This window comes from Myotis myotis, unplaced genomic scaffold (assembly GCF_014108235.1).
Source record: "Myotis myotis isolate mMyoMyo1 unplaced genomic scaffold, mMyoMyo1.p scaffold_m19_p_5, whole genome shotgun sequence".
Taxonomy (NCBI): Eukaryota; Metazoa; Chordata; class Mammalia; order Chiroptera; family Vespertilionidae; genus Myotis; species Myotis myotis.
In genome coordinates, this window is record NW_023416357.1 from 39,252,237 (window position 1) to 39,270,539 (window position 18,303).

The following is an 18,303-nucleotide window of genomic DNA, read 5'->3' on the forward strand; positions in this document are numbered from 1 at the left end:
ACAGACTCATAGATACAGGGAACAGACAGCTGTCAGAGGTGAGGGCAGGGGGCGCGGTGAGAAAGGTGAAGGGATTAAAAAAACAAACAAAAATGTCATAGACACAGACAACAGCATGGTGATTACCGGAGGAAAGGGGGCTGAGAGGAGGTAGAAGAGGGTAAAGGAAGGATGAATGGTGGTGGGAGGAGATTGACTTGGGGTGGTGAACACACAATACAGGTCATAGATGATGTATTATAGAATTGTACACCTGGAGCCTATATAGTTTTATTAACCAATGTCACGCCAATAAATCCAATTAAAAATATTTAAAAGAAAACTGAGAAAACAACAACAAACAAACATAGCAGAAGTGCCAAAAGATTTTTGATTAATGTTGTCATACACTTCAGGTTAGAATTTATTTATGAAAATACTGTTTCAATATTTTTTAAATACAGAAAAATAAAATGTAGAGAATTGATTTAGGTAATTTCTCTAAACCTAATTATACTGTTATATGTATAGTGGTAATCTAAAGATTTAATTTTCCAAAGGTTACTGATATAAGAGCATGAAAAGATATTTACAACTATAATTTTTATTATGTTCAGGTGATAAAAAACTTTACTCCCACCAGGTCTTATATGTCTTTTAGTAGCTAGAAATTGGAGGATTAAATTGTCTTAGAATTTCTCTACAAACAACCATTGGTTAAATAAGATGAATGGAAGTGGTACAGTTTTAAAATTCTATACATTTTTTTACTAGCATCAGTAATTATTTTCCCCTCTTCAGTTCTGCTTTATCTAATCCTGGGTTTCTATTTTCAGAATGCGCACATATGTTTTTCATTTCGACACAGCCCAGATTCATCAGGGGAGTTGTACTGCCCTGGGTGATTTCCTCTGTAAAGAAGAACCTCATTATGCCATTAAGGAAGTTCTAGCTAAAAATACACGTAGGGATCTGCTGCTCTCAGACTCACCCTGGGACAGCTGGGAGGGGCCGTGTTCGGCTGCACAGCTGCTCAGAGCACAGGGCCACGCCTTCCCTCCCCGCAGAGCAGGCAGCGAGCGTTCTCCCCTTCGGTATCCACATCTCCCAGGACATCTGCCACCACCACCAAGAGGCTGGTTCTGATATCAGGCTTCCTGTAGAGGAGGGGCAGGGCACATGGGCGGGGTCCTGTACCCCAAAGACCTCTTCAGCTCTGGGCTGGACTGGAACGTGGTGCTGCAGAGTTTGATTCTCTTTGTAACGTTGATGAGGACAAAATACCATCCCTGCGTGAGGGTCTACACCTCAAGGCTCAGCCCTGGGTTTGACTGTGAGGACTGTGTCCTTCTAAGTCAGGCCCTGGCCCATCTGAGGTTAGAGGCCAAGCAAGGCCCTCTGTTTCAGGCCTCAGTAGAGCTCAGGGGTGGGCAAACTTTTTGACTCGAGGGCCACAATGGGTTCTTAAACTGGACCGGAGGGCCGGAACAAAAGCATGGATGGAGTGTTTGTGTGAACTAATATCAATTCAAAGTAAACATCATTACATAAAAGGGTACAGTCTTTTTTTTTTTTAGTTTTATTCATTTCAAACGGGCCGGATCCGGCCCGCGGGCCGTAGTTTGCCCACGGCTGGGCTACTCAGGTGGGGGAGTACAGTCTGCTCCCTGTAAAGTTCTGCAGACCCTCTCGTCCCCTCTGAGCTGACCGCAGGAACAGAGGGACCTGGCCTAGCTTCCCTCCTCCTGCCTTCATGGACCACCATCAGCTGCCTTCCCCATCGGGGGGTCCTTGTTCCTATGAAGGGAAGAGAGAGAATGGCCAATTCTTTTGTTTATGCTCTTGGCATCTCGCTAAGAGTTAAGAACAGTACCCAATAGTGGAACCACATTTTAGTGACAGAAAAGTCTTTATAAAATGTCCCTTCACTGTATACATGAACAAGTGTTAACTGGCTTGGGCGAAATGAACTTACTTTTTAGCTGCTATAATTTGAAGTCATTTCTGCTTAAACAAAAACTTCTTTGTATTAGAGGACTCTCGTTTAAACAAGGAGAAAACAGTATTTCCTTTATCAGAAATGAAGTTTCAAGATGGCACTGAGGAAAAAATATATAAACAGAGTCACAACGTATCTGTTTCATCAGGGTCCTGATTGGGCCGGGTCCAATGAAATTCTACGTGTGAAAGGGCTTTAGAAGGTTTTGTTTAATCAGTATAAGGTGAGCCTATAGTCCCAACAACAGAGATTTAATGAATGGAGTGACATCTGTGGGTGGTACGTAAAAAATATTTCTGGAGTAGAAATATTTCTGTTTTTATAGGTTAAACATACAGTAGTAACAGTATTATAAATTCAGAGCATAAACAAGAGTTGTGAGAAAAAAACCCACTTGGAAATTGTTTTTTAACACCAGTTCCCCTCCTGCTGTGGGCGAGTCCCTCCCGCTAAGCCTTGTGTATGGCCTGCTGCTCTCGTGCGGCCACCAGGGAGCCTGGCGCAGACCCGTGCCCCTGGCTCTGGGCCGGCCAGCCTTGCTCTGCCCCACGATGCCTGTTTTCAACTTCACCCTCCCCGGGCGGCTTTTTCCTATTCAGTGAAAGTGAGATGGAGAGTCTACCTTCTCGGTGTCACCACCGTCACACGAACACCTCTCTGCAAGAAAAGAAGAAAAACAAAACGATGGATGATAACGGATGCCCTTTGTCAGTTTGGTACCCGTTAGCCTGTAAGCTCCCTGAGGGCAGGGTCTCTGCGTTGCTCTGCGCTATTTTAGCTATTTTAGCACCTCATACGAGCATGTTCAATACATGTGATCTCACGGTGTCTGTTAATTGGAAATATGTGTCAGCTGTGTACAAAAGAGCCGGGTCCGCTGGCTGATGTGTGACGATGTCCTTTTTGTTTCTGTCTCAACGGCACGCTTCCAGCACTAGTCACAGAAGGGACAGGAGGAAGAGGCTGTTGGGATGTGGACCCCGGGACCCAGGGTGTGGGAGCCGACTTGGCGGCCTCCGATGCAGGGGAGAAGGTATTGTGAACCGATTTGTTAGTAAATGGTACCGGTTACTTTGTGTAATAGAATCACCCCAGGTCCCGGTCTGTCCACGGCCCCGAGTGGTATGAACATGTTCTCCTGAATTGTTCTCAAGTTCAGTATTTATATTTAAACTTTCTAACGTACTTCTCCCTAAAATGTTCTTGCTCTTTCTATATCATGTAGGTGTAAACATGAAACACTCGAAAAGTTATTAAAAAGATTGAAAACGCCAGTGTTTACTTGTGTGTCTTCTGGTCTCACTTTCACTTTCCGCGCTGAAGCCTCTCGCTTTTCACCCACTACATTCCCCAGTTCTTGGCCAAGGGATGTTCCCAGGCATCGGGGCTTTTACGCCACCAGGTGGCACTAAAGTGGCAGAAATAATTTTGATTTTGGAATATTCCCTCCCTCCCTCCCTCCCTCCCTCCCTCCCTCCCTCCCTCCCTCCCTCCCTCCCTCCCTTCCTTCCTTCCTTCCTTCCTTCCTTCCTTCCTTCCTTCCCCCCTTTTTCTTTTTCTGCCTGGGGCCTCTTCTTTTTTGACATCCTATCCACGTAAGTTATACACTCTTTTAAAAATTAAATGTGGGAAACTTCCTATTAACCCCAAATGAAACTGAGATGTCAGAAATAGAGAGGGACTAAGAATCCTAGTGGGCCTCCCCAGGATTGTCTGGGCTCAAGAGTTTAGCTTTATCTAAAATCGAATTAGGTACATTGCCAAATATCAATATGTGTTAATGTGGGAAAATGACATGTCAGATCTTTATATATGTAACATTTTATAGAGCATATATATTTTGTACAAATATACAAATGACTGAGAAATCAAACCCAAAGGTATTGTTAAAGATGGCTGTGGTGGTTTAAAACTTCACAGGCCAAAATGAAACTAGGAATGCAGTATTTTACTCCTCTTGTTCTGACTGTATTCTTTCTCACACTTCTTTTTAAAGTGTTCTGCTTTCCATCCTTTTCAGTGAGGCCTTCCCTTTAAAGTCTGTATCTCCCAACTGCTTTTATGTTGTTAGAGAAAGGAAGGGGAGGGCTTGAACCCTAATAGTTTTCTCTTGATGGAAAGCTGAGGTGGCTGGATCCCACCCCTAAAAGTCTTTTCCTTCCATGATGCAGTAGCAGGTAAGTGAGATGAAGTGTCTAGGTTCCTCTTTGCATAAGCTTATCTGGAAAATTTGCCATTAATAAGGTATTTTGATAAACTAAATGAACTGACAGGGATGGATCACTTAAAATTAAATTTTTTGAAAACATACAATGTTTATTTTATAATAGAGACCTTAGTAAGGTAAGGTTTTAAAAATTTTTTTTTCTGAAAGAATTTTTAAATATTACAAAATATCCTGTAAATCACCACCTGCAGCTCTGCACATTGACCACAAGGTGGCGGGCCAACTCCATTAAAAAGATGATGTGAAACATTCCAGTCCTGCATCAAACCTCGGGTGGTTCTTGGAAATAAGTAACGGCCTGTTGCATAATTCATTTCTATGTTTGTAATTTTTATAGAATATAAAAACTGTATATCGAGCTATCATTTCATTACAAAAACCATGGGGTGTGGAGCAAGGACAGAACCAGGGATGCAGAGAGAATTCCAAACTCACTACAGAAGGGCGGTTCTTAGCCCATTACCTTCCAGAGGGTTGGGAACCGATCTCATGACTAAACTTCATCCCCTTCTCCATCCTTTGGTCTTCCCCTACGAGAGGTGCTGGTGAATGACGACATCTTTAACTGGCTGTGGGGGAAGAGGTCTGGCTAGGTCGTCAAGGCATCACCGGTCTGAACTATTGAGTTTAACAAGCCCAACGTTACCTGAGCACCAACAGCTGACTGTTTCTTGTAGTTTCAGTTTAAAGCTGCTCAGACAAGAGCAATGGGAGACTAGAGGCTCTTGGAGAGAAGGAATCTGATGACCTTTCATAACATAAAGTGTGGGTGTCCATATCTATTTATAGAATGGAGTGAGTGTCCATTTCATACCAGGCAGGTATGTGGATATAGCATTGGATACACAGGTGAAATCTTGCTATTCATTGCCTGACCTTCTAGTGAGAAAAGACAGACAGTAAATGAATAGACAATTGTTTCATTCAACTCTGGAAGCCAGAAACCCTCATTATCCACATGTACCCTTACTGTGTGGGTAGAGAGACCCCATCCCAGGGGCAGGTGGTGCCTCCTCGTATCATTTATGGCCTCTGCTGTAATGGTTCTATGAGCATGGAGGGCCCAGGGAACTCGGAGAGGCAGGATCTGGAGCAGGTCAGCTAAGTGCTCCCCTTTGGGCCGCCTCTGGGTCTGGTTCCTTCTGCCCACTCCTGGCTGTTGGGCTCTGTGAATCTCAAACATTAAGACAGGGAGCTAGAGACCAGGCATGATGCTCTCTCACTTCCAAATCTGGATCCAGAATGCTAGCGGCCAGTTTGGTCTGGGAGACAACTTCACTCGGCACAAGAGAGCTCGATTTACAGTGGTTTGTGATGGCAAATCTTGTCTCTTACCGAGAGTGTGCAGTGTTTCCTTGCCATCATCCTTTGTAGTTTTAGGGAATGGTTGGGCGGAAGGATGGCTTGCATCTCAAATACCAAGCTTGCACAGAGAGGGCTTCCATTACGTGATTGTTAGCTCTCTAGGCTTTGATTTCTGGGGGGAGACGGAGTCACCCACCATAGAAGATCCCAGAGAGAGTGAAGAGATTTACCCGAGGCCATACATTTGGGAACACTACAGAGCAGCTTTTCAGAAGTGGAGTGATTATTCATTTTCTTATGCTTTTGTGTATTTTAGGAGGAATATAGAAGTTTTCCAGGTTCCTCTCAGTCAGAGGTGAGTTATGCATACCTTAAACACACCACCATCCTCTCTTCTTTTGTGGATATAAATGCTTTTTCCAGAATTTGACACTTAGGATCTTATTTTTCAGATTATACAAGCGATACAGAATTTAACCCGTCTCTTATACAGCCTTCAGGTAACTACGCTCCTCTAATGTTTGACCCTGTGAATGTTTCTCGCAATGCACTTCACTTTATTTGATGATTCCCAGACTTTAAAAACTAGAACATTTGTGAGGCTCTGTGGTCCTCACAAATGATCTTACAAGAGTGCCAGCCCCCACTGTAACGCAGCGAGGTGTGTTGGACTTCACCTGGTTTTGTAATCACAGGGCAACACCACTACTGCATTTTATACCGTTCTCTTCTGAAACCATAAAACAGTTCATATCTTTAAAAAATACTGATGACTATGACCTGGCTTGAAGTCTACAGTGAAACTCTTAGGTGAGTGTAGCAGACTTCACATTTTCTGCTGAAAACTTAAATTCACACCTAAACATTTTTCACTTCCACATGTTGGCCTTGGGCCTTTAGAGCAGTTAAATAATTCATATGCTGCTTCGTTCTTTGGTTTGTTCATCCACCCAACATGTACTGAGTGCTCTCGCTGTGCTGGCACACGAAGGCAGAAGGACCACAGAGCCTGCTGTCAGGTGACGTGCCGTCTGTCCGGGAAGGACAGACATAGCATCGTCCTTGCGTTGAGAATTATAGGTTTGGATGGTCTCTTAGGGCACACACAAGAAAGGCTGAATGCATCTAATTGCTTAATTTGTGAATTAAAAAAATATTTTAAAATGATAGAAAAGCAATGGTTGTATTGTACATAAATTTGTAGGATAATTTGTAGGGTACAAATAAAATAACTTGTGATTCTACGGGCAGAATTACTAATGTCATGTTGGTGTGTATCCCTCCTGTTTCTTAGAATCATTTCACATAGAGTCTTGCAACATGTACCTTTCTGTGTCATCAGCGGTTATTCTATAGCACAGTTTTTATGGTTACATAATGTTCCAGTCTATTAAAGCTATTTACCCAGTTCCTCATAATTAATACATTTATATAAACAACACTCTAGTATTATCCTTATACACTAATTTCTTTGAAGATATCTGAGTGTTTCCTTAGATTACTGGGACATTTTCTTTAGTTTTTTAATAGACCTTGTCAAAATAATTAATCAATACCCCTCTCTACTTTTCAGTTTGAAAATTGGTCAAGATATCAGATTATCTTAATTTAAATTGTTTGGGTGACTGTTAAGATCAAACATTTTTCCTACTGGTTTATTACCAGTCATACTTCCTATCTCATAGCTGTTGAATATGAAAATAAAATAAAATTGTCTGTTTTTAAGTTTTCACCAGAAAACAAAAATAAAGTCATGCTACATTTGACTTTTTCTTATTTGTACTTCAACTGCATCAAGACTTCTTTCTCTCATGTTCCATTGATCATCTACCGATTCTTGCTCTGTGCCACTGTCTTAATTATTCAAGTTTTGGGTTACATTTACATATATGACAGTGCCAGTTTCCTGTTATTACTTTCTATGCTTATCTGTATGTTTTTTCATAAAGAGTTTTTGAGTGACTAACAAGTTTTTTTCCTTTCTACTGAGATTGTTTAATTAAAATCTCATTATACAGGGCGGGGCAAAAGTACGTTTACTGTTCTGAGTACTCAAAACAGTTTATTCTTGTATTATTACTTATTCTTGTATTATTTTCCATACAAACCTACTTTTGCCCCACCCTGTATTTATGAATTCAATTATGGAGAATTGGCAGTTTTGCAATGATTAATACTCATGTCTTTGAACATGTTAGTCATCTCTTATTTCATGCTCTGCTGGGAAGCTTTGTGATTATCTTCAAGTAGGTACTGTTTGTTTGTTTTTCTGCTAAGTTTATTTCTAGATGTTTGTCTCGTTGTTCCTATTGTGAAAGGAATATTTTTTTTATGCTTCCCCAGTGGTGGTTGCTGATAAGAAGGGTCTTGATTTTTATATGTTTATTTTGTAACCGGCCACTCATTGAATTTTATATTTTAACTAGAGGCCCGGCGCACGAAATTCGTGCAGGAGGAGGGGAAGTCCCCTCAGCCCAACCTGCACCCTCTCCAATCCGGGACCCCTCGGGGGATGTCTGACTGTGAGTTTAGGCCTGATTCCGGGGATTAGGCCTAAACCAGCAGTTGGACATCCCTTTCACAATCTGGGACCACTGGTCCTAACTGCTCATCTGCCTGCCTGTCTGATTGCCCCTAAGTGCCCCCCCCCCCGCCAGTCTGGTCACCCCTCACTGCCCTCCCTTCCGGCCTGGTCACCCCTAACTGCCCCTTCCTGCTGGCCTGGTTGCCCCCAACTGCCCCCTGCTGCTGGCCTGGTCATCCCTCACTGCCCCCCCTGCCAACCTGGTTGCCCCCAACTACCCCCCCAACCCCGTGTTGGCCTGGTTGCTCCTCACTGTCCCCCCTCCTCCCCCCCCTCCCACCAGCCTGATCACCCCACGCTGCCTGCTGTTTGGTTGTTGCATGAGGGCATCCTGGCCAATTTGCATATTCCTCTGTTGTTAGTATAGATAGTTTTTCTGTTGATTCTTTGGAATATTCCAGATAGAAAGTAAAAATTTGAAAGTAGTGTTATTATGGCTATTTTTTAATAATTATATCAGTTTTACTTTCTTGGCTTGCTGCTTTGGCTAGATTGAACTTCTGAAAATGTATTAAGTGATAGTGGTAATATTAACATCCTGGTCTTGTTCCAGATTTAGTGGGACTGCCTTTACTGTCTTACATTAGACATGTTGGTTTGGGGTAGATGGTCTTAGAGATTGCATTTGTCATGTAAAACAAATATTCTTCTCCATTTTAACGAGAGGGGATATAGTCAGATATATATATATATATCCTCATTACCTTTGGGGAGATAAGAACATTGAGTATCCTGGCGTGTGCTGCCTGATGAAAACACAAAGTCATATCTCTTCTTTTCAACTTTGAATGCATTCCTCTGTGGGTTCAAGGTTCAGAAGAGCCAGGTGACCTAAATGGTCTAATCTTTGCAACTCATTAGGCTGAAGCAGCATGGATTCTCTTAACCAAAGATTTTGAGCTGGTCTCAGGATACGGGCTCTGAGAGATTTCTGTTCGTGGAACAGACATCTCTTGTGAAGCTGAGTTTCTTATGCATGCTTGAAGCTTTTACAGAAACATTTTTGGATTACATGAAAATGAAGTTTGGTGCTTGTGTTAGGAGAGCGGAGTTAGATGAGGTATTGGCAAAGCAGGAAGGAACGGCCACAGAATTACTCCAGCAAAGAGAAATTAGGAGAAGTGAACTGGGCATTTCCCTAAAGTTGAAAAGCAAGTGCTGTTTTCTGTCCTAATTATCAATGTCACCTTTAAGTGTGAAAATGAATACAATCCAATCTTCAAATTCTACCTCTCTGCTAAGAAGAAAATGGTCTTATCCGAAATGTAAGTAGAGGTGAGGAATACTTCATGGTAGCACTTAGTCTAATTGCAACCCTTACATGAGCGTTACCATTGCTGATGGTGGTTTTGACATGCGAAATATTGGATTTTTGTTTGTTTTACTGGACTGATGGCTGAGCTTTTGTTAGAATTAAATGGTGATGTGCAGGTTACAGTTTACCCACTAGGGCCTCACAGTCTTGAATGGCTTATGATCTCATACTTAAAGATCAAAGTAACCAGTACCTATTCTCAGTGATCATTGTTCTCTTTGCAATAACTTCTTACATACATGAATCAAAGGTTTGTGTGGCTCTGAAATTTTAAGAATTCTTTTCAAATTTAAAAACATGAATTTTATTTCAAAAGGCCCCAGTGAATACATTTTTGACTCTTATTCCAAGATAAGTACCAATTTCAAATATACCTTACTCCTTTAACCTTCAAAAGTATGCTGATCTAACAAAGAACTAATGGTCAAATCCCCATCCTCCCAGCATCTGTTACATGGACAGTTTTAAAAATTCTTAGGAAAGAAAAATGTGAACTTACCCCTCAAAGAGTAATAATTTCTCATAATGAGTCAAAACACACACACATACCCAGTATGTGGCCATTTCCAATTAGTCCCCTCTGTGCTTCTTTGCACTTTAAGTGGGAACTTTTAAAATTAAAAGCTTCCAAGGGTATTCACAGATATATTTTTTTCCTGTGGAATCCTTCCAAATCTTGGCAGTTACTTCCTGTGATGTGGCCAAAGTTTTCACAGGCAGATACCGTAACTCAAAATGTTTTTTTAATCTAGTTGGTAATCCTCTGGGCTTTAGAGTATCTATGTTTCCTTAACCATTCCAGCTTCCTGTTAGCAACTATTAAACACATGAATTTCAGCTTAATGCATGGCCTTCCTGCTATCATACAAAGAAATAACAGTAACGAGACTAACTTTACCACCTACATACTCTAAATATATTAACTGCTATTCCTGGGCATCATACTATAAAAAGGTTATTTACCAAAAGTCTACAAGTGGTCGAGTTTTATTCTTATGTCTTCATATATGTAATGTAGCTTAAGTAATTTCTGGCTTGAGACTCAAGTAAAAGATACTACCGGGTTTATATAGATTCTTAACTTCTCATGAATTCTGAGAGAGCGTGAGATTCAGCACAGGAATGCAGAGTCTTGTGAATTTATGCACTGAATTCTTATTCAGAAATGCTATCTAAAACCCAGCAACAAACCCCATTTCCAAAAGCAGGGGGTGCCTGTTGCTTCTGTGCTTTATTCTTTTGTGTATAAATTCCCAGGCCCTACCACTGGGAAGTGTAGACAAGCCTAGCTGATGTGCCAAGGCTGGCCTTTAGAGGTCGCGGAGAAAAAGGACAGCGATAGCAAGAGGGTAGAATTCGGTCAAGCCTTTTGTGTTGAGAGGTAGTTCCAACCAAAGTGCAGACAACATGGAGGCCTTCCCTCTCCCTCTCTGCCCCACAGGCCGCCTTGACCATCCAGGACAGCCACATCGAGATCCACAGGCTGCTTCTCCAGCCGCAGGACAGCTCGTCCCCGGGCCCCTCCTTCCGAGGCAGCCCCTTCCAGGACCCGGACAAGCACCGCAGCCTGGAGAAGCGGCGAGAGGAGCTGGCCGACATCCCCAAGCTGCAGCGCCAGTTCCAGCAGGACCAGCGGCGCTGGCAGCGCAGGTGCGACCAGCAGCGGCGGGAGCAGGAGGCCCGGGAGAGCTGGCTGCAGGAGCGCGAGCGGGAGTGCCAGTCGCAGGAGGAGCAGCTGCGCAGGAGCCGCGGGGAGCTGGACCTGCAGCTGCAGGAGTACCTGCAGAACCTGGAGCAGCTGAGGGCGGGCCAGCGCCTGGTGGAGAGGGAGAGGGGCAGGATGCGCGCCCAGCAGAGCCTGCTGGGCGGCTGGAAGCACAGCCGGCAGAGCAGCCTTCCCGCGGCCTTCTCTCCAGGAAGCCAGGAGGTACGGATGGGTCTTCAGAGCTTGCCCAGGCGGTGTGGAGGGCAGCCGCGCAGGGACAGGCTCACTCACCGTCCTGTCTCTTTGCTTCTTGTGTAAGCGCTCACGAGAGTTATTTAATATGCAGAAGCTTGGAACTTTCCCAGACGGTGCACATGCGTCTTGATTTGAAATATGGAAATGCGAAAGGCCTTGGTCCTGTGGGATCCTGGGCCCGTTGTAGGTTGAGCTCTTACCCAAGGGAATGAACACAGAATCGCGCTGTCCCAGCAAGAGGAGGATTGTCCTGGAGGCACCCCACCTGAGCATGCTGATTTCCGTAGGGGAGGCCGCTCTTCATATGGTCTGGTCTTAGCCTTGTATACAGGCTTACCTGTTAGTAGGTCAGCTAGCTGTTAATGTGTAGTATAGGCCCTGAATTTAGCAAGTATAACACTGTTCTGCTATTCCGTGCTTATGCTCCTTTTGTCATGTTGACAGAGTAAATTCAAAATCCCTTTCACTAGTAATGGTTCACAGGAGTCTACTAGCTAATGACTGGGCAGAATAAAACCTTTCCGAGGATTCTGTGTTCCACTTGCACCCTCTCTAACCGTGCTTGGCAATTCATTTGTCCCAAGAGTTTGCTTTTCTGCGCTATGTGCAAATCCATGCTTTTTTTTTTTATTGATAGTATGTAATGCTGTAAAAGTTGATATGCTTAGAAGAGAATTCTGCTGCATCTGAATTTCCTTTCAAGTAGGCTAAATTACATTTATTGCAAATACATGTGTGCATGAATATGTTTTCAGCTTTTTTATTTAACAAAAGTTAAAATGCTGCTCTCTCTTAAGATAAAGTGGAACATTTGAATGGCAGAGAGCACAACTGCTTGTGTGTGTTTTTAAGCCTCATCTTATTGATTTGAGGGAGAGAGAGAAACATTGATGTGAGAGAGAAACATCAATGCATTGTCCCCAATGTGCAGCCCGATTGGAGATGGAACCCACAACCTAGGTATGTGCCCTGACCTGGAATCAAATCTGGCAACCTTTTGTACAGAATGATGCTCCAACCAACGAAGCCACCGGCCAGGGCTGGGTTTTTTTTTGTTTGTTTTGTTTTTTTAAAGATATGCTGTGCATAGTGAATTAAAGTTTTTGGTACTAGCTCATTAAAGAAGGCCTAGAAGGAAGGAGTCAAGGGTAATGTTCTTGATTCACTCTTATTAAAATGTTGCCTGCTAAATTCTACCAGGAATAAATACTTGATAAAACTTGTTCAAATGCCTGGAGAAATTATTGGTTGTTTTTCTTTTTATTTTCTTACACAGGTAATGGAACTTAATCGATCTGAGAGTTTACATTATGAAAATTCAGTCTTCATCAACGATGCTTTAGTACAAATGTCATTTAACACTTTCGACAAACCAACTCCACCAGCCATCCACCAGGACGCCACTTGTCCCCCCAGTATATCTAACTCTGACTCGGAAAGGACTAGTGAAAATCAAGTAGACCTCAAGACAGGTGTTTCTCAGCCCACAGGTGAAAACCATGAACTATGGACAGCCGCTGAGTCCTGTCAGCAGACAGCCCCCCTCCACCAAAGCAGCGAGGATTCTTGTCAAAATGGTAATTAACACTTTAAGCATCATCTGTATAGTTTCAACAAGAAGCTGTGCCTCTCAATGGTTGGCTCTTCTTTAAAGCAAATCAAAGTGGGGGGGGGCCTAGAATGGGAATAAATTGGTGCAGATGAGCTGGAGTTTGTGGCATAAACTTTTCTTTGGGGAAGTCTGGGGACTGCCACCACTTGTGAGTAACAAGACAAGCTAGACCAGTGGTCGGCAAACTGTGGCTCGTGAGCCACATGCGGCTCTTTGGCCCCTTACGTGTGGCTCTTCCACAAAATACCACGTCCGGGCGCGCATGTACAGTGCAATTGAAACTTTGTGGCCCATACACAGAAGTCGGTATTTTGTGGGAGAGCCACACTCAAGGGCCCAAAGAGCCGCATGTGGCTTGCGAGCTGCAGTTTGCCAACCACTGAGCTAGACCATGTTTGGAGGGCTTACAGGATGCCAGCAAGATGCTAGGACCAGACAGGGTTTTCAGGGCTGTGGGTTAAATGATAACTTTCTCTTTCTCTTAAAAGTGAAGCAACTTGCTATCTATTCCTCACTGTAGATCCTGTCACATCCAGATACACATACTTGTTGACTCTCAGAAATAAAAGATATGGACAGGGTTTGTGGTAGGACTTTATTGTCTATCAGGGCAATTTCCTGTAACGTTAGTGAAACCTGTATTGCTATTAAACGTCCAACATGAAACTGGTAACATCATTTGTCATTGTAAAAAAAAAAAAAAATGGTGTTGTGTCTCCATAAGTACCTCATAATAACACAATTTGCTAATCCCATTAAAGCATTTGCCAAATATCAGTGAAAGGCAGCTCGAGTTACCAACTCTACATGAATCTAAAAGATTTAAATCTAAGTGTGTTATAAATTGTTTTCCGTGGGATATGAGGTAGGGAATGAGAAGAACTTGAAACCTCTCTACCAAAAAACAGATGGCATGCAATAGAATAAACAAATGGTTGGCCACGTGGATGTGAACTAAATCACTGACAGCAAAATGTTTCAGAAACATAAAACAAGCAGCCGTATAGAACTTCAGAACTGGGCACAGGCTTGTTTCCATGCTTGTTACAGATTCTAAGTTTGTCAGTAGGATAACTTTTTAGCCCTGGAAAGTTTTAAATCTTCTTTGAATTATTATTAATTTGAATTATTAATCCAAAAGATGTTGATTTGTAGCAGTGGATCATTCTTTATAGTCACTGCTATAACATTCTTATTTCTTGCCAGCATATAGGAGAGAGTTAAATATTGCTTTAAAATATCATTTCAAATATTTTTTAAATAAAATATATACAACGGAATACTCATTAGGATTGAATAAAATGAAGAGTCAGGAAGCATTTATGAAATGTAGCCACTTTAATATATTACTTTGCACCTTGAGGATGATGGTGACCACACTGCAGAATACCTTTTTTAGGTACATGTTGCCTTGCTGCTCTGACGCATTACCTTGCCGTGTCCAGTGCCTCAGATGTCCTCGTTGGTGGGGTTTTGCATACTGGCTGTGGCCTAATTCAGAAACTCAATTTGAGTTAAACCACATTCAGCTTTTGTTTAAAAAGAAGAATTTCTCTCCTGCTTTTTGTGTATCTCCCATCTTTCTCTATGGCTTGTGCTTCAAACTAGAAAGCTTTAAACATTTGGCAGCACACTTGCAGGAGATAGAAAATGTACTAAGGAAATAAACAGTGATTATATACAAAACCAGGCCTCCACATGCTCGGAATTAGACGCAGCCAAGGAAAATGCTAAGAAAAAGTACTTCTGCTTCAGATATTGTGTGCCATGTAGGCCAAGGACACTCAGGCCATTGACAGAGGAGAAGAAAATCAACTTTGGCCTAAATCTCTTGGAACATCCTGGTGTGTAAGCAGGGATTAGGTCAGAAATGCAGTGTGTGCTGTTAAGCATGGAGTTTTGCAACTAGTTGAAAAACCCCTATTTATATTTGTTTACTTAAGCGTGATAAGCAGTTCCTGGAGCAGAGAAAAGAAAGTCAGAGATAAGGGGGTGATAGGGAAGTGGAATGAAAATTGGATATATGTTCTTCAGAGGCTTGTCAGGGCCAGATAAAATTGTTCGAACCTCGCCAGAGCCTTCACAGCTCATGTAATTGAAAGTAGCACAAAATAATCCCCCGATGTTGGTCTTCGGGACCCTGCAGTGCTCTCCCTGCATCATCGTAGGGGCGGCGCTGGGTTGGGAGGAGCAGGCTCAGGGTGTGCCGGCGGAGGGGACAGTCCCTGTGCTGGCATCAAGGACAGCGCAGTGCCACTGTCCCTACTTTCACACCTGGCCGCTGAGTCTTTGGGTGAGTGGTCCCCACTCCTGAGACCCAGAGCTCACCAAGTTCAGGGTAACAAAATCTGTCTGTCATGTTCCTGTCGGTGTTTTTGTTAAACGTGCATTTAAGCACGATCCAATTAACGCTGCACCGAAGGTATCTGTAGGCCGGCCCTACGGTCAGCTGTCTTCAGGCAACGCCTTAAGGACTGGCTTGCTCTACTGTCTGGTCCAGCACTCGGTGCGCATGACCAGCTCAGATCAGTGGAGATGTGAATTTCTGGAACAGGATAAGCCGAATGGAAAAGTTTGTCTGTGAATAAAATTCTCAGATGTGTTTAGCTGTCACCTAGACTGGAGTTTTCATTGGTTTGCTCAACCCAGCCTCGCCAGACGTCTCACTGTGCTCCGTGTGCTCTGGTGGTGATTGGCTTCTGAATTGCTCTGTCACCACCGCCACCAACAGGTGACACCAACTTCCAAGCTCCTCGCTAAGGTTTCGCCTGGAGAGACTTATTTACCACGCAGTCCGCTGAGATGGTTCTGTGATCATCTCCATTTGAGAGGGGAAACTGAGGTACAGGGAGGGTCAGTGACTTGTCCAAGGTCACACAGCTAGTAAGTAGCAGAGCCAGAGATGAACCTGGGGAAGACGGGCTCTGGAGCCCATGCTCTTAATCATTCCCCTGTACACTATTGATTTCTAGAAGGCGGTTTGGAATCAGACGTTTTAGAGAAGTTGGAGTAGAAATAGAAGAAATCAGGTTGTAATGCCTAGCAGGATGGCCAAGATTAAGAGCTGGGGTGGTTGGTTTCTTTCTCTCCCTCCCTTTAATACTAGCATTTGGAAAATCTTTCTAAGTCTTTGCGATTGCCGTGGGCAATGCTTGCATGGGTTCTGAGCACCTTCAGACACCATAAATCCTGTTATCTTCACTCTGCCCGAAGACACCTTTTCGTAAGGATGGTTTCTCTAATGATGCCTTATGATGCCCCATGTTACTTGTATATTTTTTTAATTAAGTCTTTATTGTTCAGATTATTACAGTTGTTCCTCTTCCCCCCCCCCCCCCCCATAGCTCCCCTTGTATATATTTTTTTGAGGTAGCACTTGAGAAAACTTTACTTTGCAGTTTTGGAAGCTGTTTCATGAACAAAATTCTTGGATGTTTGAATATGATATCCAAATTGGAATTTGGCTTTATTTATAGAGGAAGGGACGGTTAGTCTAAGAACTTAATCTGCACTCCTCTGAGGGACACTAGCCACGAGTACAGAAAATGTGAAATTTTTAAACAACGTAGTCCCTGTGGGACAATTGCTAGGTAATTGGCCCCATGAAATGCTCAACTGCATTACTCTTCTTAAAGGCAAAACAAACAAAGAAACACTTTATTCCTATGAGGTTTTCTTTTTTCTTCTCGCTTTAGAATTCTAGAACTATTTACTCAGTGCATCTGTTCGTTTATGATGTTTGCCTTTTTCATTGATCAACATAGAAAACACATCATGGTATGAAAATTAATCTGAAATCTTCTTATTCCCCATTTTCAGTTATATTTTTATCTTACCTCAATTTTTGCAGGCTACCTGAAATGTTTCTCTTCAATGTAAAGCATGATGGTTTTGCCATGCATATGAAACAATTTAAATCAAGAGCCAAAGTTTATGAGTTAGTCATGTAGATATTGGGAAAAGATAATAACTTCATGTTTGAATTCCAAAAGAGTGTTTCCCTTTGCTTCATATTAGAATTTGGTGCCCATCAAAATATTTTCAAAATTCAAAGCATTGTATTCAGAATATTTCATCTTGGCAATGCTTTTTAAAAAAATACAGACAGCTGTGTTGAACTCTAAAGGACTTTTTTTTTAACATATGGAAAGAAAATAGAAAATTTCCCAATAAAAAGCCATGTTGTAGTTAGCATTTAAGTAAGTCTTTAAGAAGTGAGTATATGATAATTTCTGATGTTTTGCAACTATTCCATAATTCAGAAATGGCACCGTATTTATGTGGAAAGGAGCTTTGCCAAAGACCTTTAGGCAATTTCCCATAAAACTGAAACTGGCATTCGGTACTGTCAGCTTCAGTGACAAAGGTGTATTTGACAAGAAGGCGGTATGAGTTTGCTGGAGCTGCCATAATAATGTACCACAGACTGGGAGGCTAAAACAGCAGAAATGTATTTCTGCACAGTCCTGGAGGCTGGAAGTCTGAGACTGAGGTTTCTTCTCTTTGACTTCAATGGTCTTTCCCATGCATGTCTGTGTCCTAATTGCATCTTCTCTAAGAATACCAGGCATGTTGGATTCGGGCCTTCTCTAATGAGGTCATGGGGGTTAGGATTTCCATATATGAATTGGGGAGTGGGGGCACACTTTAACCCTTAACATAGGATAAAATGATGATACATTTTTTTCATTGCAATATTTTTAGTTGTCATGAAGGCTTTGATTATTTATAAATATACCAAAGTTGAACTATAATTTACCTACCTTGTGAGCTTTTTTTACTTGGTTAGAAAAGTGAGTTGAACTTTATTTTTCAAAAATGCATAACAGTGAAATTGTGATAAACATATGTCTATATGTTTATAGACATTGGTGTCTGTTATCAAGCCTGTGTCAACTCATAGGAATTAGGGCAGCAAGTATGGAATCTGTAGATTCATTCGGCCGCATTTCCAAACCAAGGCCTTCATTAGGAGCTTTGGGAATTTTGAGCTCTCTTTATGATCAGGAAGGATATTAGATGCCTTTATATTGGATTGCTTAAATGAAACCAGAGCTGAAGGGTTGGAAACGTTTGTTATGACAACAAATTATTATTTAGATATATTTATGGGAGTTTGTAGAAGTCAAAATTGGGAAATCATTGGGCAACTCTTTATCTTCTACGATCTTGACTAAAACTTTGGGTAACATTTTAAAGGAAACCATAATATTGCTAGCTCTCAGTAATCTACATCTTGACAAGAGTATAATGGATTGGGCTCAAAGGCTTACTTTTAATCTTTCTCACTGATAGTGTAGATGACTGACTTTCTCCTTTTGC

The 18,303-nt window shown here is 42.3% G+C and overlaps 1 protein-coding gene across 4 annotated transcripts in view; it reads left to right on the forward strand.

Moving 5' to 3' along the window:
• Positions 1-18,303, forward strand: part of ARHGEF28 (Rho guanine nucleotide exchange factor 28) — a 263,498-nt gene that overhangs the window by 224,452 nt on the left and 20,743 nt on the right. For all 4 annotated transcript variants that reach the window (XM_036310652.1, XM_036310651.1, XM_036310653.1 and 1 more), the window contains 5 exons: positions 2,911-3,011; positions 5,827-5,865; positions 5,963-6,010; positions 10,851-11,336; positions 12,646-12,946. In XM_036310652.1, the coding sequence (XP_036166545.1) occupies positions 2,911-3,011; positions 5,827-5,865; positions 5,963-6,010; positions 10,851-11,336; positions 12,646-12,946 (975 nt within the window). The remainder of the gene's footprint in view (positions 1-2,910; positions 3,012-5,826; positions 5,866-5,962; positions 6,011-10,850; positions 11,337-12,645; positions 12,947-18,303) is intronic.